This window comes from Myotis nattereri (assembly GCF_964212035.1).
Source record: "Myotis nattereri genome assembly, chromosome: 7".
In the NCBI taxonomy this organism is placed as follows: Eukaryota; Metazoa; Chordata; class Mammalia; order Chiroptera; family Vespertilionidae; genus Myotis; species Myotis nattereri.
In genome coordinates this window covers 62,039,072-62,056,032 of record NC_138082.1, presented here as the reverse complement: position 1 = coordinate 62,056,032, position 16,961 = coordinate 62,039,072, and the positions used below count along the sequence as shown (strand labels likewise).

General features: G+C 41.1%; 1 protein-coding gene across 1 annotated transcript in view; it reads left to right on the top strand.

Annotated features, from left to right (window-relative positions):
* The first annotated feature begins 596 nt into the window (after nt 1-596).
* Nucleotides 597-16,961, top strand: part of RIF1 (replication timing regulatory factor 1) — a 59,387-nt gene continuing 43,022 nt past the window's right edge. Inside the window, exons 1-8 of the mRNA XM_081095548.1 lie at nt 597-728; nt 1,106-1,219; nt 2,327-2,405; nt 5,381-5,477; nt 6,677-6,804; nt 6,897-6,991; nt 8,259-8,448; nt 10,478-10,570. Of these exons, the coding sequence (XP_080951674.1) occupies nt 1,116-1,219; nt 2,327-2,405; nt 5,381-5,477; nt 6,677-6,804; nt 6,897-6,991; nt 8,259-8,448; nt 10,478-10,570 (786 nt within the window). The 5' untranslated portion in view covers nt 597-728; nt 1,106-1,115. The remainder of the gene's footprint in view (nt 729-1,105; nt 1,220-2,326; nt 2,406-5,380; nt 5,478-6,676; nt 6,805-6,896; nt 6,992-8,258; nt 8,449-10,477; nt 10,571-16,961) is intronic.

The window sequence follows — 16,961 nt, the reverse complement described above, 5'->3', positions numbered from 1 at the left end:
GCTGCCTCCTGCATGCCCCCTACTGGGGATGGAGCCCACAACCCGGGCATGTGACCTTGACCTTGATGTGAATCCAACTGGGACCCTTGGGTCTGCAGGCCGATGCTCTATCCACTGAGCAAAACCAGCTAGGGCAACCTTTTTTCTTACTTCACATTACCACCCCTATTTGACGGAGGAGGAAAGTGAGACATGGGGTTATGAACTTGCTAAAGTCACACCGAGCTAGGGTTGAAATCTAGACAAATCCAGACCCAGCCCTCCGTCCGGAACATTGCCGTGCAGTCACCTCCTCTTGCTGCATGATTTCATGCTAACACTTCAACAAGCATTAAACTCGGAGTTCGGACACCATCTGCGGGTTCCTTCTATTTAGTTTGGTGAACTGGGAGATTAACAGTTTGGGTCCCTCCCGGGTTAAATTCAGGCCAGAACACCTCGAGCCCCGGGGTAGGAGCAGCCCCGCAGGGCAGGGCAGCGGGCGGGGCAGGGCGGCGCTCGATGACCTCGGCGCTCCGCCGCCGCCTGTTGGACCAGCTCGGGGCTCGCCTGCCCGGCCTGCCGGCTCCCGCGCGCTCCGGCCCGCCCCCGCCGCCATCTTGGCTGGGAAGGAGCGGGCTGCACGCGTGAGTAAATAGCTCACGCCGGGGAAGTCGAGGCTTGACCGCGTCCGTGTGGTGCGGGCGGCGGCGGCGGAGAGGACGCAGTTCTGACCTTCAGACTTGGGGGTACGTGTCGGGGTCGCCTTGCGAGGTCGCGGGGAATCCTCCGCCGGCGCCCCCTCCGCCCCCTCGCGGCGAGACGCCTCTCCTCCCGGCTTCTCCCGCCCCACGCCGGTCTCCTCCCCCTGTTGAAAGCTGCCCGGGAAAGTGGTGGCGGGAGAGGGCCCGGGCCGGCGCCGTGTGGGCCCGGATGCGAGTTGCGAGGCGCCGGAGGAGGGTAGGACCGAGGGTCCGTGCGCCCGGGGCCAGGGGCGCGGACGTGGTCGGTGGGACTGGGAGGCTCTGAGCGGGCGCGCGGGGCTGGGGCTGGGGGTCGCGCCGAGTCGGCGCGGGGTCGTTTCCGTCGGTCACTGGATGTTCTCCTCTTCCGGCCGCTGCCTCAGGGTGGCCGACATGACGGCCCCGGGCCAGGGCCCCCTCGCGCCGCTGCTGGAGACTCTGGAAGACCCCGCCGCCCCCTGTGGAGAGCAGACGGACGCGTACCTGGCGCTGACAAGGTGAGGCCCGCGGGCGGCGGGCTGGGGTGCGCGGGGAGGGCGCCGCCTGGGTGGGGTACGCTGGGCGGTGGGGGGGCTTCAGGAGCCAGCCGCCGGGAGGACGCCGGGGTCGCGGCCGGGTGCTGGGAGTGGGCGCGGGACGAGCCGCCGGGAGGACGCCGGGGTCGCGGCCGGGTGCGGAGGCTGGGAGTGGGCGCGGGACGAGCCGCCGGAGGGTGGGTGCGGGCGCGGGACGAGCCGCCGCGGCGTCGCCCGAGGTGCCTGCAGCTCAGGTGTGTGTGCGGGAGGAGGAAGTCCGCTCCCGCGCCTCGCAGTCCGAGAGTTTGCAAGAGTTTGCTTGGAAGAGGGCATGCTGACTGGAGGAGTGGTTTTCAGTGCAAGTCGCGTCTGTGCTGGGGCAGTGTGGCAACCCGGAATTTTTTTAATCGAGTTTTATTTTAATTGCAAATGCTTTGGAATCTCTCTCCTCCCCCACCGCCCTGGGCCAACCATGGAGTTTTCTGCAGTTGGACCTTGCGAGGAGAGGATAACAACCGGTCTAAAACGATAAAGATGGTGCATTTGTGACGAGGGATAGGCTTCCCTGTTCCCTCCTCACATAGAGCAGCGGTTCTCAACCTGTGGGTCGCGACCCCTCTGGGGTCGCCTAAGACCATCGGAAAACACGTATATAATTACATATTGTTTTTGTGATGAGTCACTGTGCTTTAATTATGTTCAATTTGTAACAATGAAAATCCATCCTGCATATCAGATATTTATTTACATTACGATTCATAACAGTAGCAAAATTACAGTTATGAAGTAGCAACGAGAATAATTTTATGGTTGGGGGTCACCACAACATGAGGAACTGTATTAAAGGGCCGCGGCATGAGGAAGGTTGAGGACCACTGACATAGAGAAACTGTTGAAACTTGTACGGTGGATGCAGAAGTAATCCTGAAGGTTATTTTTTTGCTTCAGATGTATGTTGCTTTCTATACTTACAGTACCTTAAGCACTAGATCAAGTTAATTTGCCAGGCTTCTAACATAAACTTTAAACTTTAGGGAGTGATCATACTTTTGTGTCTATTTGCCTGAACTTTTTATTTCTGCTTTTAAGTCGTATTACTGGAGAAGATGGAAAAGAAGTCATTATAGAAATTGAGAAAAAACTTCCTCGGTTATGTGAAGTTTTAAAGGTATGTGTCTCTGTTTATTAGTAGTTTTTTTTATTTGTGGGGAAAAGTTTTACCAGTTTACTCCTAAAAACTTTGAATTTAAATAAAGTGAAAGCATATTATAGTACTCTGAGTTCCCGTATAGTTTTCCCTCACTTCATCTAACTCCATGTCCCTGTAAGGTTACTCTTTCGTTCCCATTTTGCAGAACAGATTGGTTTAATTTGTCCAAGGCTATTTGAGTCCAAAATCTTTGCTCTTAATTTAAAAGCAGTGATCGGAGATTATTTCACCTGTTTTATCTCCTTTTGTAGGAATGTACTCCTAAGTAATGACTTTATAATTTTGTTTTTGGTGTATTTATTTGTCTTCACACACCCTTAGTTTTGCTACTCTTGCCAGGTTAAGAACCGTTACGAAGGTTATCTGTGTCACGTGTTTATGGAAAGGTGGTAGAGTTTAACCTCAACCTGAAGACCTATGTTCTTGTCCTCACTTGAGTACCCTGTAGCTTTGTGACCTTCCTTAACACTTTAATTTTCTTGTTTTTAGAATTAAGAGGTTGAATGCCATCTTTATTTTTTTTTTGAATGCCATCTTTAAAGTCCCTTTGAGTTCTTATTTTTATCTTGTTTTTGTGCTTTTAAAATATAAGTTTTCTATCCAGATAGATATTCATTGTACTTTTTAGCATGATTTCTAACTAAATGTTGAGGCATTTGAGGTTCTGTCTACCTCAAAGTATCCTGTTACAGTGATCAGGAGCGTACTTTATTGTGTAGTAATTAGTTCAAGACATGAATAGCATTGTCGTACAATATCAGTGGTATTACTTGTTATCCCATTTTTCTTTGTCATGTTCCACATTCCTGTAGTATAATCATGCTCTGCATAATGATGTTTTAGTCAACAACTTGAACCAACCGACTATACAATGGTGGTCCCATAAGATTGTATGTAATGAAGCTGAAAAATTCCTGACATTTTAGCCAGCATAACGCTATAGCTCAAGAGTTACTCTTGCCCTAGCTGGTTTGGGTCAGTGGATAGAGCGTCAGCCTGCAGACTGAAGGGTCCCCGTTCGATTCCGGTCAAGGGCGCCCATGCCCGGATTGTGGGCTGGATCCCCGGTGCAGAAGGCAGCCCATCAGTGACTCATCACTGATGTTTCTATGTCTCCCTTTCTTTCTATAATCAGTTTTTAAAAAAAGTTACTCTTGTGATACTGGTGTAAACAAACTACTATGCTGCCAGTCCTATAAAAGTATATCACATACAGTTATGTACAGTGCATATAATATTTGATAATGATAATAAGTGCTTATTGGCTTATGTATTTACTATATTTTACTTACTGATCATTATTTTAATGTGTACTCTTTCTGCTTATAAAAAAGTGCTGTAAAACAGTATTGTAGCTTGGCAGCAGTCTCATACATCTCACTTACCACATCTCTTGATTGTATCGTTTTTCTTGTGCTTGATTTAATCTCATGTTTCATAAAGGCTTGTAGTCTCGGAGCAGCAGGTTATATCATATAACCTAGGCATGTAGTAGACTATATCTTCTAGGTTTGTATAAGTGTGCTCTATGATGGTCTCACAATGATAAAATTGCCTAATGTCGCATTTCTCAGAACATACCCCTGTCACTAAGTTGCACAAGACTATTTGATGTGATAAAAACATGCATTTTCATATATTTAGTACTTGACAATGTGTAGGGTCAGGAACTCAATTGCATGCATTTCGAATCAAGATGCACTGTTTTAGATAGGGTTTGTAACTAAAATACCTGATGAATAATTACAGTTGACTGTTGAACAACTCGGGTTAGAGGCACTAACCCTCTCTTCCTCCTTGTAGTAAAAAATCCACATAACTTTTGACTTCCCTAGAACTTAACTATATTTAGAAATGTTTGGGTGAGTATAATACTGATAGGACAATTAACAGAAGCTTTATGTGTGAATTACTAAGCACTAAAAGGATATTTGAATTCTTTTAGAATAGGAATCATACTAGGTGAAATGTGTTATTTAGAATTCTGCTAGTATTATTTCCGTGAACCCACCACATTCTTAAAGGTAAGACACCATTTTTAAGAAACCCTTTCAGGCATTATGTATTTAATAAAAGTTTATTTACAGACACATGCTAGCTATTATCCAGGAGATATAGTAGTAGCTCTCAAAGTCTTTTTTTCTTTTAAAATATGTCTTTATTGATTTTTTAGAGAGGAAGGGGGAGAGAGAGAGAGAGAGAGAAACATGGATGAGCCGGCCGGTGTGGCACAGTGGTTGAGTGCTGACCTATGAAATAGGAGGTCATGGTTCGATTCCCAGTCAGGGCACATGCCCAGGTTGCAGGGTCATGGCCTAATTGAGCTGGCAACCTAAGCATGTGCCCCAAGTGGGAATCAACCCGAGACCTTTTATGTTTGAGTCTGTTGCTTACCCATTATGGAAGGGCTTTCATCCTATTGTTTATTTTCTATCTAGTGTCTTTAGCATCTTCCATTTGGTTGACTTTTCCTTTGCCTTCAGATATGTGGAAATGTTCTTTATCTTTTAAGAAAAATGTTCTTTTTTGTTATCTTTTATTTATTGATTTTAGATATAGGTAGGAGTGGGGGAGAGGGAGAGAGAGAGAAACATAGATTTGTTCCACTATGTATTCATTGGTTGCTTCTAGTATGTGCCCTGATAGGGATTGAACCCGCAACCTTGGTATATTGGGACAACACTCTAACCAACTGAACTACCAGGCCAGGGCCAAGAAAAATGTTCTTTATTTTGTTGATCTTGACATAGTTTCCCTCTTTGCCAAGCTATATACATGGACTCCTGGTCTTATTTCATTTACTTTAAAAGATTTATTGATTGGTTTGATTAAAATGTAATTTTGCTTTTTAATCAAACTTTGCTCTCTAAAGATTGATTCACAATTGTACTCATTTGTAACAAGTGTGTGATTTTATTTTATTTTCCCTATAGGCTCACATTTCCAGTCAAAACTCAGAACTCAGTTGTGCTGCTCTACAGGCCTTGGGGTTTTGTTTATATAATCCCAAAATTACCTCAGGATTATCAGGTAGTTAAATTTATTATGACTTAATGTTTTTAAGAGTTTATAAATATTTACTTTGATGTTTAGAAAAGTACTGTTAACCTCTGTTAGATTCACAATATATTTTTAAAAATATGTTTTTATTTTAGTATTATTTTTTGGAGAGAGAGAAAAACATCGATGTGAGAAACATTAATTAGTTGCCTCCTGTATGCACCCCAACCGGGGATCGAACCCAAAATCTGGGTATGTGCCCTGACCGCGATTCAAACCAGCAACCTTTCGGTGTATGGGACAGTATTCAACTGAGCCACACTAAACAGGGCTGATAACATAATTCAGATGTTTAAATTATTATTGGAAAGCTTTATTTTTTCTTAGACATAGCTCTTTGATAATTGTAAAATTTGCTCTAAAAGAAAATAAGCTTATTTATAAATGTTATGAAAACTTGAACATTCTCCTTTGGAAAACTCTTATCTGCTTTAGAAGTTAATTTAGATGGTCACTTATTTTGTATAAGCACATACAGTAAGGAATGTGCTGAATTAGAATGTTTTTACATAGTGGTAAGTGGGATGATTTAGAACTAAAAATGGTAATGAAAACAAGACTTAACTGATGCTTTCTAAGTTTTCAACTAATCTAATTGTTGCTCTAAGTTAGCAGTTTGACATGGTAAAGGAAACTTAGGAAATGATCTTTAGAGAAGGGAAATCAGGAATTAGGGAATAAAGATGTCAGAAAGTGGTTAACATCTGTTTTCTGAGGGAGAAGTTTAATGTACAGGGTGAGGCAAAAGTAGGTTTACAGTTTATATGGAAAATAATAATAAATGATAATACAAGAACAATCTTTAACATGCTCATAACTGTAAGTCTACTTTTGCCCTACCCTGTATAGAAATGGTAGCGATCTAAAGTAGTTGTTCATTTTGAGACAGATGTAGGGTTCATAACTTCTTGCCAAAAATTATCTTGTATGTTCAAATCTACTAACGACATCTATAAAATTAATTGCACAAAATATCTGATTTAGAGTCTACTATTTTCTCTAAATATACCATTTTACCTATTTTTGTGTTTTTGGAAAGTAGTTTGATATCAGCATTGGTTCTTTGGTCCTTCTCTTTGGATATGCATTTAATTTTTTTCTCTATTTTTATATTTGGTGTTTTAAAGGACGTAAACTATTCCACATAATTAAAGCTGTCTGTTTTTCAGAGAAAAATATTCAAGAACTGCTTTCAAAATTGAATGATAATGTTAAGAGTTCAGACAAAAATGTACGTACGAGGGCACTTTGGGTGATATCCAAGCAGATGTTCCCCACTGAAGTTATTGGCAAAGTAGTGAGTATAGTTTTTATATATATCTTCTTAAATACATGCTATTTAAAAAAAATTCAGGCTTATTTGATTTGAATTTATTTTCTATCTTTTAGGTACCCAGTATAATTGATTCATTAGAAATAGTATTTAATAGAGGAGAGATGCATTCTGCTGTTGTTGATTACGAAGCATTAAATGTCATCATAAGGTATGAATTTGGATGCTCTGCAAATTGGAAGAATAGTTTCAGGAAGTTCAGAATTTACTTCAAGGAGAGGACTTTTGGGACTTGAATTTGAGTTAGACATTAAAGAGGGAAATGTCTTCTAGACTAAAAGTCTCAAGAAAAAAGTAACAGGAAGAAGGAGGAAATATTTGTGCTTAAGTTAGTAGGTCTCTTTGTTTAATTTTACTGAGATAGTCTTAAAAGTAAAGTCTTGGTTAGGCTGCTGCTGCTAACACAATTATGGGTTTAAAAATTGTTTCTTGCTTTAGCCGGTTTGGGTCAGTTGGATAGAGCATTGGCCTGCGGACTGAAGAGTACTGGGTTGGATCCCGGTCAAGGGCACTTGCCCGGGTTGCTGCAGCCTATCAGTGATTCTCTCTCATCATTGATGTTTCTATCTCTCCCTCTCTCTTCCTCTCTGAAATCAATTAAAAAAATGTTTTTTTAACAAAGGAAGAGATGATGAATTTATAGTAAATGTAAACACATTAAAAAATGTGTTTCTGGTCTAGCCAGCGTGGCTTAGTGGTTGAGCATTGACCTGTGAACCAGGAAGTTGAGGTTCAATTCCCAGTCAGGGCACATGCGCAGGTTTCAGGCTCAATCCCCAGTGGTGTGTGCAGGAGGCAGCCGAGCAATAATTCTCTCATCATTGATGTTTCTCTCTCCCTCTCCTCCTTTGTTCCTTTCTGGAATCAATAAAAATATATTTTTTAAAAATCATTTTTGTTAAAGCTTTTGCAAGAGTTTTTTTAAAAAAGTAGACTCCTAAGTGAGTTATAGTGGGTAGTTCGGATGTAAGTAACAGTGCTTAGCGGGAGATGGCAGAACAAGAAAATTCCTGCTCCTTCTCATCCTGCTCTTTGTTGATTACATTTGTTTTAAAGTTTTCTTTAGTAGTTGAGCTATTTGCTCTAATTAAATGTTCTGATGCCCTCATTGATTCTCACATTCTATCACAGTTCTCTGGCTATCCCATAAGAACACTGAATTTACTTGTATAAAAATAATTAGTATTTAAAAAAACTTTAAAGACAAAATACCTTCTTATTTTAAAAATGTATAAGAATAATACAGAAATAGAAAAATTAGCCAGAAAAAAATAAATTTTTTTTTGTGTGTGAATATATGTACATATTCTAAAACGTTCCATACCATGCGTATTTCTGTGTGTGCTGCTTATTTTCCTGGTAGTTTAGACATAAAAGGTGAGGTCAAAATAATTTATTAATTGATTTCTCTCTTATAGGCTAATTGAACAAGCCCCAATTCAAATGGGAGAGGAGTCAATTAGGTGGGCAAAACTGGTCATACCTTTAGTTGTTCATTCAGCTCAAAAGGTACATTTGCGGGGAGCGACTGCCCTAGAGATGGGAATGCCATTGTTGCTTCAGAAACAGCAAGAAATAGCATCTATCACAGAGCAGCTTATGACTACTGTAAGTATTACTTTTTATAAGGATTTTTTGAATACTGCATTGTAAGGTTCTTCACCATGCTTGGGGCTCATATTGGTATAATTGTACTGTGATTTAGGAAATTCTCTTTGAATTAAAACAATGAAATGCTTAAGTTAGTGTAGGCATACTGCTCTTGCACTACAGTAAGGAAGGGAGCTGTGTGTATTCAGCGTTACTATGATCCAGGCATTTTATATAATCCCTAGTGAATATTGATTGAAAGGGATTGCATTTTTGGAAAAGGGAAAGTATTAACTAATTCAGTGCTATTTTATAAATTTAATGCTCATAAATTTATCAGCTGTGTAATATCCTAAAGTTATTATTTGCCCCAGGCTTTAGGTTTTTCAACCTTTTTTCTTGTAACAGATATTTATTGAACACTTATTATATGTTGGGTGTTGTTTTAGACACTGAATATACCAGTGAACAAAAGGAATTGTGGAGCTTATTTTCTAGTGGTAGAGATAATAAAGCATATAGTAGATTTAGTGAAGAACATTATGGAGAATAGCAGGAATTAGACTGGCAGAGTGTCATTGGAGAAGAAGGGTGAAGTGATCAGGGAAGAAAAAGAATGGGTATTTGAACAGTGATTTGAAGGTGATACAGAGGATAGCTCTTTGGAGGAATCATGAGAGCAAAAGGCTCTGCTCTGATGGTTGTGTTTAGTGAACACTGAGCCTTATAATAGTGGAATTCATGAAGGTGAGGAGTAGGAGATGATTTCAGAGAAACAGAGCCAAATCATATTGGGGGTCATTGTAAGACTCGGTTCTACTGAAAATCATTTTTGAAGGTTTGAGTCTAGGAGTGGTACTAACTTGGGTTTTAAAGGAATTGCTCTGCCTATGTTGAGCATAGACTCTAAAGGGGATTGAGTAGGGGGAGGGAAACTAGTTAGGGCATACTATAGTAATCCAAACAGTGAGGGAAGCTTCCAGATTCTAAATCCTGGGGTTTATCTGTTCATTTTAAAGTTATTTCATACTAATGTTTGGAGTCTAATGAAGTATCTCCCTTGTTTTGCAAGTTTTTTATTCTGATAAGTTTTTTTTTTTTTTTAAATATATTTTATTGATTTTTTACAGAGAGGAAGGGAGAGAGATAGAGAGTTAGAAACATCGATGAGAGAGAAACATCTATCAGCTGCCTCCTGCACATCTCCCACTGGGGATGTGCCCGCAACCCAGGTACATGCCCTTGACCGGAATCGAACCTGGGACCTTTCAGTCCGCAGGCCGACGCTCTATCCACTGAGCCAAACCGGTTTTGGCCTGATAAGTTTATTTTTAAAAGCATATGTAAAATTCTTCATAAATTTGAACTACAGTTTCTCAGTCTTATCCATTAAGCTATTAATGTATTTTTAAAGTTATCAGAGTGATGAAAAACATTAACTTGAAATCTAATTAATGATATGCATGCTGAAGTTTTTGGGGAAAAGAATAATAGGAGAAAAAAATTTAAGCTGGATTAATGCAAGAATGGCCAGATTGTGTTAATAAAAGCATTAGTAAAATATTAATGGTGATTTATATTTGGACATCCTATCTAATAAAGAGGGAATATGCTAGTTGACCCTCACACTGTTGCAAAGATGGCGGTGCCCACAGCCACAAGGTGGCCGGCAGGGGAGGGCAGTTAGGGGTGACCAGGCTGGCAGGGGAGCAGTTAGGCATCAATCAGGCAGGCAGGCGAGCGGTTGGGAGCCAGCAGTCCTGGATTGTGAGAGGGATGTCCGAATGCCTGTTTAGGCCCGATCCCATAGGGGTCCCAGATTGGAGAGGGTGCAGGCTGGGCTGAGGGATCCCGCGCGCTCACGTGCACAAAGTTTGTGCACTGGGCCTCTAGTTTATTATAAAACTCAGCTTTGCTATATGTAAGGAAGTTTTCCTTATAAAACATTGGTTAAAGTTATTTGGCTAAGGTAATCAGCCAATTTGACACTGCATATTTTTTCCTTTCTAGGAGTCCTTTTGGTAAATATTTTTGCTTTTGTTTGCAGAAATTAATTTCAGAACTCCAGAAGCTATTTATGAGTAAAAATGAGACATATGTTTTAAAATTATGGCCTTTGTTTGTCAAACTTCTTGGGAAGGTAAGTCCACATCTAAAGAATAGTTCAGTTTTACATACTAGATCCTTTCATTTCTTAACTTTATTTACATAGCATAGTCAATCTTCATTACTCATCATACCATATATGCAAATTTACCTGTTCACTAAAGTTTATTTGTAAAGCTAACATCAGTACTTGTTCTGTATAATTTCCTAAATGTATTACTAGTGTATAACAGACATGCAGAGTGGCAAAAAAATTTGAGTTCCCCAGTACGTTTGTGTTCCCAGCTGACCGTGAATAAGGTTATGCTCTGCCATTTTGTTTGAGTTCTCTATATTCTCTAGACAAATGTCCTTTTCATGATCCATTTAGTGCCATATTTTTCACATTTTGTGCTTTATCTTGACGATCACATCATTTAATGGCCTCCAAGCATAGTGTTGAAGTGCTGTCTATGATTCCTAAATGCAGAAAGACTGATGTGCCCTGTGAAGAAAATATGGATATTAGATAATGCTTTGTTCATACCTGAGTTATAATACTTTTGGCCAGGAGTTCAATGTTAGTGAATTAGTGATACACAGTTACACACTGGCTAACGATGTTTAGATCAGCAACAGACTGCATATACTATGGTGATTCCATAAGATGATAATGGAACAGAATTCCTATTGTCTAGTGATACCATGTGTTTGTGATGATGCTGGTGTCAAACCTGTGTTGCCAGTTGTGTAAAAGTATATTACATACAATTTTGTATGGTACATAGTATTCGATAATGAATAAATGACTGCTAACTGGTTAGTATATTTATTGTATTATTACTATTTTAGTGTACTCTTTCTGCTTTTTAACAAAAACTTTCCTGTGGAATAGTATGCCATGTTACTCTGGCAGCAGCCTCATACATCTTGGTCTTACATCATCTTTTGATTGCATCATTTTCTCTTGTGCTTGATTTAATCTTATTTTTTGTACATTAGCATAATGTGCAGGTATACAGCCAAGAAATTGACTATACTATATAGCCTTGGTGTACAGTAGTCTATACCATCTAGGTTTGTGTGAGTTCACTCTGTAATGTCTGCACAACAGTTGCCTGATGTATTTCTCAGAATGTATCCCTATTGTTAAGCAGTGCATGACTGTATAAGTAAGGTGTCCTTTAAAAAATAATCCTAAAGCAAGGTTGTGTATTGATTGATTAATGAAATCTGATCAGAAGCTCGATGGAACCTAACTCTGCATTTTTATTAGGAGTGATGGCTCAGTATTAAAGGTGACTTAACACATTGTATGCGGGAAACGTATTTATACGTTCTACCAGTGTAGTAGAGCGCCGGACACGTATTAATACATTTTTTATAGACTAGTGGTAGAATGCGGGTAACGCATAAATACGTAAACTAAAGTTATCATATCAAAGCTTTTTTGCCTGATTTTCAAGGTCCTGGTGCCACTTTCTTACAAATGAGCTTGTAACTTGGCACCCACAGCATTCACTTTCTCTTTTTTTAATATTTATTGATTTTTTACAGAGAGGAAGGGAGAGGGATAGAGAGTTAGAAACATTGATGAGAGAGAAACATCGATCAGCTTCCTCCTTCACACTTCCTACTGGGGATGTGCCTGCAACCAAGGTACATGCCCTTGACCGGAATCGAACCTGGGACCCAGCAGTCTGCAGGCCGACGCTCTATCCACTGAGCCAAACCCATTAGGGCCGTCCTCTTTTTTTCTTAACATGGCCCTATTTGTAGTAGAGCTTGGCCTTCTGACCAGTCATGTCTGACTTTGAGCATTTATGAGCTCCTCAACTTTCCTTTCTCTTTTTCTCATGGTAATCCCAATACTAACCATAGTGTTTATGGTGGTAACTCAGTATATTTGTTTTGTGGCATAGTGATGGCTGTCCAGCTGCTTGGTAAAGGAGCCCTAAATTTTTTGGATCTGAGATCCAGGAGCCAATTCCATACAACTCACAGGACAGTAAAGTGTTTAAGTTTTTAATTTATTTTCTAGGTTTTGCTCTGTACTTTAAAGTAGTACTTACATTTTAAATTTTTTACTTTTTATTATAGTTTACATTCACTATTATTTTATATTAGTTTCAGGTATACATCATAGTGGTTAGACAACCATATACTTTACAAAGTGATTCCGTCCGCTTCAATATTTCAAGTACCCCCTGGCACCATACATAGTTGTTAGCATATCATTGTGTATATTTCCTATGTTGTCCTTTACATCCCCAGCTTTGTGCTTTTTTTAATATATATAATTAAGTTATTACATATGTGTCCTTATCCTCCCATTGCCCCCCTCCCCCCATGCCCTCACCGCCCCTGTTATCTGTGTTCATTGATTAGGCCTAAATGCTTGCATATAAGTCCTTTGGTTGATCTCTCCCCCTTCCCCCCACTCTCCCTTACCTTCCCTCTGAGGTTTGACGGTCTGATCTATGCTTCTCTGTCTCTGTTTTTCTTCATCAGTTTATGTTGTTCGTTATATTCCACAAATGAGTGAGATCATGTGATATTTATCTTTCTCTGGCTTATTCTGACTGGCTTATTTCACTTAGCATAATGCTCTCCAGTTCCATCCATGCTGTTGCAAATGGTAAAGGCTCCTTTTTTACCGCATAGTAGTATTCCATTGTGTAGATGTACCACAGTTTTTTAATCCACTCATCTACTGATGGGCACTTAGGCTGTTTCCAAGCTTTGTGCATTTTTAAATTGGGTGGTTTGTTTTTGTTGTTGAGTTGTATAGTTCTTTATTATGGATATTAATTCATTGTCAGACCTGATTTGCAAATATTGTTTCCCATTCTGTGGGTAATCTTTTTTTTTTTCCTTCTCTCACCGGAAGATATTTTTCTATTGATATTTTAGAGAGTGGATGAGAGGGAAAGACAGAGAGAAACATTGATGTGAGAGAAACACATCAATTGGTTGCCTCCTGCATGCGCCCCAACCAGGACCTTGGCCTGGGAGGAGCCTGTGTAACCAAGGTACGTGCCGTGACTGGAATTGACCCTTGGGACCCTTTGGTCCACAGGCTGACACTCTATCCACTGAGCCAAACCAGCTAGGGCTTTGCTTTCTTTTTTTTTTTTCTTTTTTTTTTCTGTATACAGAGATTTTATTTAATTTTAAAAGAAAATAAAGACTTTAGACAACGCTTTGATCCTATAACAAAGCAAATCTGTCCAGCTTTAAAACAAATTCCAAGAGTAACCAACTTCTATTTTTCAGCAGCTGGCAAGAGCACCCTTAATGAGCTCTATTGACAATTCTATTTTCTTCATCCCATATGGTACAAAACAAAACCAATCTAGACTCCTTGATAAGCTTTATGTCATCATTTGAGTTTTACAAATCGTTTCTCTAATGGTATGCCAAAATCATTTTTGTGTTCTCTCCACACAGTTTTACTATAACATACAGCAATGTTTATCCTGGTTGTGAGTCTTCTGTAAACAGTCACCCAATGCTCTATGTTATGAAAACCAATTTATATGCAATAGAAACAATCCACAGGTTCTAACCTGGAAATACTAGGAAAACAATCTGGATGCATTAATCACAACACTATGAATATCTACCCTACAAAGAATTGATTTGAATAGCTATCCTAATACAAGTTTTACTTTCCTTGAGCCTATAGGTCTGTCATTCAAATCAATGACAGCAGCTGTGGCTTCATCCCGAGATTCAAAGGCCACCATGGCTTCTCCTGTAGGCATACCTTTTTCATTGTATTTTAAACAAACTGAGCCTGGGATCACTTGATAGTCATAAAAGAAATCTAAAATCTCATCAATAGACACAGTAAAGGGCATGTTCTGCACTTTAATTACTGTAGGTCCTGGTTTTCCAGAACTAGATCCAAAGCCAGGGGGACCCCCAATGTGGATTGGACCAGGCCCAGGCCCAAAGGCTGGTGGTCCACTCAAATGGCCTGGGGCATTTCCAAGACCCGGAGGGCCACTTCCAAAGCCTGGGGGACCACCTAAGCTACCAGGGCCATTTCCAAAATTCTGAGGACCCCCTCCAAATCCTGGCCCACTTAAATTATTTGGTCCACCTCCAAAACCTGGAACATCCAGTCCCAGACCAGGCAAACCACTTATTTCCAACTGAAGGCATACCAGGCCTAACATCACCAAAGGCTCCTCCTAATCCTGGAGGAGGCAGTGGTGGTCCAAAAGCATTTGGCCCACCAAAATTACCAGGAAAATTAAATGGAGGCCTGTTATTGGCCTCCTTAGATCCTACAGTCAGGAAGGCATGCTCTTCACCTCCTGCATTAGGCATTCCTGCATTGGGCATTCCCGCATTGGGCATCCCTGCATTGGGCATTCCTGAATTGGGTATTCCAGCACTAGGCATTCCGGCACTGGGCATTCCAGCACCGGGCATTGTAGCACTGGGCATTCCTGCATTGGGCATTCCGGCACTAGGCACTCCAGCACTTGGGATTCCTGGAACTGCAGGATTACCTGGCACAGGCATCTTTAACCCCTTTTTTCCTTGGGCAGGGGGATTTTTCTCAATCTCATATCTTCTAGAGTAACTACATGAACAAAAGCTTCTCGCCCATTAAGTTTTTTACGGTGCAAGCGTTCAGACTTACGTGCATCATCTTCATTTTTAAACTGAACCAATGCCTATCCTAGACCTTGCCCATTGTTATCAACAAGAACATGGACAGCATTTTCATCCACTGGGATTCCTTCTAGGAACTGAAGAACATCCATCTTGGTAATGCTGAATGGAATATTTGTTATGTGAGCACAGACTTTGGTAGAGCTGACATCCCCCTCCGGATTTAACATCATTTCTCTGGTCATAATTGAAGTTCTGGAGTCTTTTTCTAATCATATCTATCTTTTCTAGCATACCTTTCTTAGTAATTGGATGAACCTGAATAAAACGATTGCCCATGTATTGTTTATGACGACACAGAGCAGCCTTATAGTCAGCCTCATTCCTGAACTCCACAAAGCCTTCACCAGTTGCTTTCCCATTGGGTCCATACGCGATATAAATACTATCTTTCACAATATCCAGCTTTTTAAAAAAATCAATGACATGTTTGTTTTCAGCTTCAAATGGTAGCCCTTTCAAGTAAACACAAAAACCAGCCTCGTGGTGATCTTGGCCTTGACCTTTTCTGCCCCCTGGGTGATTTTGACCTGGGAAGTGTCTGAGGAGGGGGATGGGTTTGTCCAGAGGGTCCTATACTTTGCTTAAAAGTGATATGGCCTCCAGCAGCTACCCACTGTCTCTCTGTCGCAGGACTAACTTCCACATAACGTTGTATCATCAGCATCCTGTTTCATTTCAAGGCTTCAAATGTATCTTGAGGGGAGAGAAACTTAACCAATCCATTCCCATTATTTCAACCTACATGGTCTTTCAACAAATGCACTAACTACATCAACAAGGAGCCCATGAAAAAAATCTCTGACATCATTTTCCATTGCAGAAAAGGGCATTCCATGCACACTGACATACAGATCATCAGGGTTGATGGGAAGTGGTTTCACACTGCTTTGAGAAGTCATCTGGATAGGGTTAGCAGGATTCAATGGACCCAGAAACACAGGGTTCATGTTACTGTTCGGATTCATAGGTGCTCCAGAGCCATTCATTCCAGCAGGCAGAGGTGCCACAGGTGGTGGGTTTAAGGGCGGCATGCCCGACATAGGTGGCAGTGGAGTCAGGGGTGGCACAGAAGGGATTGGGGTCACTGGAGGCATGGGAGGCAAAGTAGGTACTGGAGGAGGAACTGGTATTGGGGGAATGGATGGCATTGGTGGCAAAGATGGCATCGCTGGAATTGGAGGAATTGGTGGTGGTGGGACTGTGTTCATTGGAGAGGCTGTACTTGAAACGGTTGAGCTAAATGTTGGGCTCCCAAATGAAGTCCCCATATTTGGAGGAGCCGTTCCTATGCTGGCTGTGGAAAATGTCTGTATGTTTTTGTTGCTTTCATGAACAGAAGTGGTGGCAGTAACTACACTGGGTGAAGGATTATTAAAGCTGGGTACTTGTAGGCAAGTTAACCCTGCCACTCATTCCTGAGCTAGATGGTGGTCCTGATCTACTAGCATTTGCTGGTGGTATATCTAAGTTGGCAGTTTCAAAATGCCTACGACTCAGTTCAATCATATTCTGCATTTCCGTTTTACTACTCCACAACAGTGTTACTTTTGACTCTTTAATTGTACCACCTGTGCGCATCATACCAAGCCTTGCATCTTCATCAGTGGCAAAAACGATGAAAGCCTCACCCAGTTCACCCCCTACAATATGCACGCCCCCATCAGGAATGGTCTATCCAGAGAAGAAGTGGCGAATGTCCATGGTCCCCGCCACAATTGGGAGACCTTGCAAACGGATGACCACAGCCATGCTGC